The sequence below is a fragment of the Pseudoliparis swirei genome, chromosome 20 (genome assembly GCF_029220125.1).
Source record: "Pseudoliparis swirei isolate HS2019 ecotype Mariana Trench chromosome 20, NWPU_hadal_v1, whole genome shotgun sequence".
Classification (NCBI taxonomy): domain Eukaryota; kingdom Metazoa; phylum Chordata; class Actinopteri; order Perciformes; family Liparidae; genus Pseudoliparis; species Pseudoliparis swirei.
The window spans coordinates 20,669,315-20,675,560 of NC_079407.1; the positions used below are offsets into that span (position 1 = coordinate 20,669,315).

The following is a 6,246-nucleotide window of genomic DNA, read 5'->3' on the forward strand; positions in this document are numbered from 1 at the left end:
GTTATTTCCTAGGAAAAGAGGTGCGGGAAAATAGAGCACATGAATGCCAAGCGTTGTGCATGACGCTGGCTGGAATTTGAGCTGAACAAAATGTCGCCATATCACCAATCAGTGCAACTTTAATCAGCACATTTGCAGCAGCGTTTGCCTGGTTTCGTGCGGACTAAAAAACGGATTAGAATAAACAAAACTGAAAGAAGACAAACACAACTCATTCCTGTGTGTCATTTCCTGACCTCAGCCACCTCGGCTATTTCTGTGCAAAGACATACATGTGTGTGTATAATGCTCGAGCCTCGCCATGTCTCCATAACTTATGAGACTGCTGCATTTCTTCCCAACACAAGATAACCCCAGGCAGGACATTAAATGATTGGCTGAAAAGAGAACTGTTCAGATGAAAGGGAGGATAAATAATGCAGAAATAATACAAAACCTCTTACGGGGATAACTAGTCACACACTATGCACGCACACAAACACACAAAGAGATCTTCTTTTTTTTGCTCCACGGTGAAGAAAAGTGAATGGATGTAACAGGAAGGAGGAGGCCCCAGTGGAGACACATGCTTCTTGCTTCATCTCCTCCCACTCCTCCTTGTCTGCCATTTTTTCCCCTGCTCACACTCCGATTTCATGACATAGTCTGTGTCTATGGGGAGGAATAATGTTGTCCCAGTCACGCCATGTTTTTCCTGCCCACCAGAGATCAGACACAACACACAGTGCAGGATTTCCAACCCCGCCGCCTCATCATTCTTTCATGAGTTTTGATCAGAATGCGTTCACATGGCAACCTGGACAGTTGATCCCTTTTCACAGAGAGTAACTTGTCATTATCTCAGGACTAGTGTTTATTTTATTTTTGTATTCCTGTATTTGTTTAGGTTAGATCAACACATTTAAACTGTGAGTCAATTGTTACGTGTTCAGGTTAGCGGGTGTTGCAATGCTGGGTCATATCAAGACAAAACTTTTCAAAGCTTCGCTGCTGCCTGCCTAATTTCCAGCTGAAATGTTTATTCATTTACCAAATTAACCATGCATGTTTTGAGAAAGTTAGTATACGTAATAAATGCAGCACAGGGTGGCCTTGTGCTTGTGTAGGGAGACACCTAGTGGTGGAAGACACGTGTATCTTTTATATGGGGGGGGGGGACTTTTACAAGGTTTATTATCTTGACAAGTAGGCCCTACAACATATTTAGTCATTAGTCCACCCATGCGATATAAGGGGATTATTCACCAACACATTTAATATCTCTATATCTTTTAAATTAGTCTCCAGGGTTGTAAATCCTCCAGCTCGAGATCAACAGTCGCTTTTATACAAACTGTGGGGTTTAAATACGAAATAAAAAATGTGCCTTGTGCTTCACAAAATGACCTGAGCTTACTTCATAAACAGCCCCCCCCCCCCCCCCTGCTGTTTACCCAGCCTGAAAGAGCCTGGGAGGCGGCAGACCGACCGTCATCAAGCCGCACAAAAGCCCCATTCACCGGGTAACAAGAACCAGGACCGACGCCGCCACGTCCAAACGTTTGAGCTCATGTCGTGCTCGTGTTCTGAGACCGCGGAGAGCAGGCACGAGAACAGGCTACTCCGACAATAATGCGATTGTCAAACAATCTTATTGATAACGTTATCTGCACTCCGCATCTCACCAGGCACCATCATGACGTGTGCAGCAGGACTGTCCGACTGCAGGAAATTAAGGTGTGTCCGCAGGCGGCAATGGGTGTTTATGTCTTCGACATTTCTTGAGAAAGTTTGAAGGACAACTATAGGGCGAGTCTACTGGACACAGAGCTGACTCTGCAGGGGGTTTTGGACTTGGGGCGGTGGGGGCGTCGATGGGAGCAGCGGGCCTCTCCACGACCACTGCTCACCGGGCGGAGAGGCGCTCGTCCCCGCAGGAGAAAGCTTGTGTCGGCCTACTGAAACGGACTTGCTCCTATGTGTGCTTGGCCACCGTCGGGTTCCTGTTCCTCCTGGGAGTCTGCCTGCTCTACTTACCGGACCCGCTCACACTAGAACCGTCTTTCACGGAGGACAGCAGCGAGGTGACGCTGCTGATATGGACGCATCCGTTCGGTCGATACCGCAAACTTCCGGACTGCTTTGAGCTCTATCAGATTGGCGGGTGCACGCTCACTGACGAAGGGAGCGCGTACCCGCAGGCTGACGCTGTAATTATTCACCACCGGGACGTTGCCACGGGCGCCGCAGACCTTCCACCGGAACCGCGGCCACGCGCACAAAAGTGGATATGGATGAACTACGAGTCCCCCACGCACACACCGAGACTGTGGAGCTTTGAGGGCGTTTTCAACCTCACAATGACCTACCGGACAGACTCAGATATTTTCCTCCCTTATGGATATCTAGTCCCTCGTGAACGCGGAATCAAAGGTGTCCAGAACCGCTTTGCGCAACCGCTCCGCGCATCCTCGCGGTCACACCTCCTCCGGCCCCGCCTCCTGGCCTGGGTCATCAGCAACTGGTCGGAGTCCCATGCGCGCGTGTCCCTCTACAATCAGCTCCGCCGGTACGTCCAGGTGGATGTGTTCGGGCGCTCGGGCCGGCCGTTACCGGAAGACAGCGACAGCAGCAGCGTGGTGCGGCTGGTTAGACGGTACCAGTTCTACCTGGCGCTGGAGAACTCACAGCACACCGACTACATCACGGAGAAGCTGTGGAACGCGGTGCAGGCCGGTGCTGTCCCGGTGGTCCTGGGTCCATCCAGGCAGAACTATGAGCGCTTCCTGCCCCCCGAGGCCTTCATCCACGTGGACGACTTCTCCACAGTGCGCGGGCTGGCCCGGTACCTGCTGATGCTGAGGCGCAACCCGGCGCGGATGAGGCGCCACCTGGACTGGAGGGGCAGTTACAGATTATACCAGCCCCGCTTCTGGGCTGACCACTACTGTGCGGCCTGCAGGGCGGTGAGGAGGACCAGAGGCACGACCGATGTGGTCCAAGACTTGACACGATGGTTTCACTCGTGAAACCAGCAGAATCATCTCAGGCATGAACTGAACCGAGAGAACGGCTCACCTGACCACCAGCTGCCAACGTGGACAACATACATTCATTGATCTGCAACCTTGGTTGTTGCTTTCATTTCATTTATATGATTTAATTCAATAGCTCTGAGGTCATTGAGAGTTACATACTTTGGATTTGATTTGTGCTTTGTCTTACTTCCTATCAGAGTAAAGTTATTTTCATGTAGACTTTTATCTCATCTTCAGCTGCTTGTGGACCTATTGTTCACTTCAGTTAACTTGTACATTGTGTCATGTATTTCCATGGCAACTGGTTTACATTGATGACATGGTGTACTGCATAAAATGAGCTTGCAAAGACAACACTTTCTTTGGATGATTTGTCACAGTCAACACTCTTCCTGTTTGTCAATTAGCCCATACGTCAACATCCTCACTTTCAACTTTAGTATCATGCTGACGAATAGTTGATACACTGTGATTCATTATCCATCTCGTGCAAGTTACTTTACATTTTTGTAAGAAAGTTAAATAGAAACCAGGTCTTGAAAGGTAGAATGAAACACATTGTTTTAAAAGAGGACATCAGGGAGATCAATAAATTATGCCTTGGATAGATGATTAAAATGTGAACATGTAACCTGTTCTGGTGTCCTGGTGTGTGTGTGTGTGTGTGTGTGTGTGTGTGTGTGTGTGTGTGTGTGTGTGTGTGTGTGTGTGTGTGTATGAATACCCTACTTTTGATCGTTCTGAGGGGTTAGCACTAAATCACATCAATCACCCTGGATAAGATCTGCTTTCTGCTGTTAACATGGATGATTCCCTTTTTATTTCATATTTATATCGCCCAACATCACAAATTACAAATTTGCCTCAAAGGGCTTTATAATCTGTACACATACGACATCCCTGTCCCAGGACCTCACATCGGATCAGGAAAAACTCCCAAGAAATAGAAAAAAAACTTTCACGGGAAAAAAAAGAAGGGAAGAAACCTTCAGGAGAGCAACAGAGGAGGATCCCTCTCCAGGAGGGACAGAAGCAATAGATGTCATGTGACCATAAGGAATCATTACAGAGCTATAACACATTCAATGAGTCTGACAGAGTGTATGGATAATGATGTTTGTATTGGAGCCACACAACACCAACATATAGTATCCGAGCACAGCTGTGTGTCTGCACACCGCTGAACGTTTCATTGCAACACTTACTGTACCTGAAGGACATTTTACGGGTTGTTAGACCATAAACTTGTCTTTTCAGTGTTGTTTATATACCTCTTGCACAACTTGTTAGAGCGCAAGACAGCTGTACTAACACACACGTCCTCTACTGTTTCATTAAACGTCGACGTTGCTATTTACACTGCCGTGCTCATTTTGCTGATGCTTTTGTTCTCCCTTATATATTGTTATAGCGCCGCAATATAGGGCAGAACACCCTTGAGAGTGAAAGAGGAGGTGCACATGTGAGCTTCAGGAGTCACTTGATAAGAATGAGACATTTCCTGCAGACACAAGGGCAGTGAATACTGTTGTTCCCCATAAAGAGCTGATGCCTTCGCAGCTGTTGAAACCTCTGACGTCCATCAGCAGTAATGCTTTCAGACGGCCACAACAGCCAGACCCCTCATTCCTGTCATAATCCCATTCATGTGCACCAGGGAGTTATAAGCATATCGAGTTACTGTGAGTAAAATCACTCTTTAATGTCCTGAAGCTTGTTTGACATGTCCTCATTCAAAGTAAATTATACCTTTCTGCTGTGCGAAGCATACACACAGCATAGCCGCTATTGTCTGGAACAAACAGGTGCTAGAAAGTTGACCTCGTATATAAAGGAAGGAAACTCCTCTTATTGTTTCTTAAGAGCTCACCTGATCACAAGGAAGATGATGATCGGCTGTACAGGGTATCACGCATGTTTATTGTACTTATTGATGTGCTATTTCTATCTATTGTTAGCCATTTTAATTCCAGGTCTGGTTAGTTATACAGACCAGTCACATATCATGCAGTGTTTAATCAGGAATTGTTTCTTGGAAATCGAGTTAAAAATACACGTTTTCGTCTTTATTCTTATGTCGTCTCAGTGTGTCATAAATACTTCACTTTTATTTGATTTTAGTATTTTTTTATGTTTGTTGGAGCTTTTTATTTTATATTAGTATTTAGTTATTTCATTGACAAGTAGTATTGTTGATTCATTCAGATTGTTTGTTTATTTAGGTTAGATGTTTTGATATATTATAATAGCTTTTTCTTGTGTTGGTTTTTGGTTTAATTTGTTGTTGTTGTTGTTGTTGTTGTCTATATATATTTAGTCTTTTGATTGTTCATTTGTTCGTTAATTGGGTAACACTGTGGGCACCTGTGGTTATATGTAGGAGGCAGGAACAGGACCAGCATGCACCTGGGTAGGCCTATGGTTTTTACAAGCGCAGGAGAGGCAGCGTTAGCAGTTCCTTTGTTCTTTTGTTTGTTTGCTTGTTTTTTAGTTAGTTTAGTTAAATAAATGATCAGAAAAACGGATTCCTGAATAGACACAAATGTATTTTGGCTGCGTAAGCCACACACTCATGGTGTGTCAGTGGCGAATTGATTCATGTTTGTTTTTGATTTTTTTTGGACAAATGGCCACTACAATGTTCATTAGATTTATATATTGGCAATTTTATCTAATCGTTTTCTATTATCAGTTGTGTGTTTAGATTTTTCATGCACATTGCTGAAAGCACATAACGGTTAATAACATAGATTAATTGTTAGTAAATGGTTTACTATACTACACTTTTTTTTTACAGGGAACCTGATTATTATTGAAATCTTTTTAAAAAAACAGTATTAAAGTGAAATTCATTGGGTTCAGTGAAATTTAAAGCTTTTGTCTTGGATTGAAGAAGTTATTGCATGAAACAAGACATTTCACAAAAAAACAGTACACTATAATCTTGGTGTGTGCAACATAGTCTGAATCAATCAGATAACTAGAACTACTTTGCACAGTCGACCTAAAAAAAACCTAAATCACTACCAAAGTTCCAGGATGCAGAGAACGATACCTTGGTCAGTAAAATAAAGATCACAGTTAATTCAAAGTCAAAGAGATGGAACGAGTATTTCTTTTTTTTCTGTTGCTCTCATTCAGGATGAAATATCACCTCATGTCACAGGCTGACAAGTTTACAGGGGATGAGGTGAGTTGTTGCTTGGCAACAAGGTGAAATATTAGATGT

The 6,246-nt window shown here is 44.3% G+C and overlaps 1 protein-coding gene across 1 annotated transcript; it reads left to right on the forward strand.

The window, feature by feature from the left end:
• The first annotated feature begins 1,532 nt into the window (after positions 1-1,532).
• On the forward strand, positions 1,533-3,371 carry LOC130210853 (alpha-(1,3)-fucosyltransferase 4-like). Its single transcript, XM_056441350.1, has one exon. The coding sequence runs from the start codon at positions 1,854-1,856 to the stop codon at positions 3,006-3,008; it is 1,155 nt and encodes a 384-aa protein (XP_056297325.1). The 5' UTR covers positions 1,533-1,853; the 3' UTR covers positions 3,009-3,371.
• Positions 3,372-6,246: the final 2,875 nt, after the last annotated feature.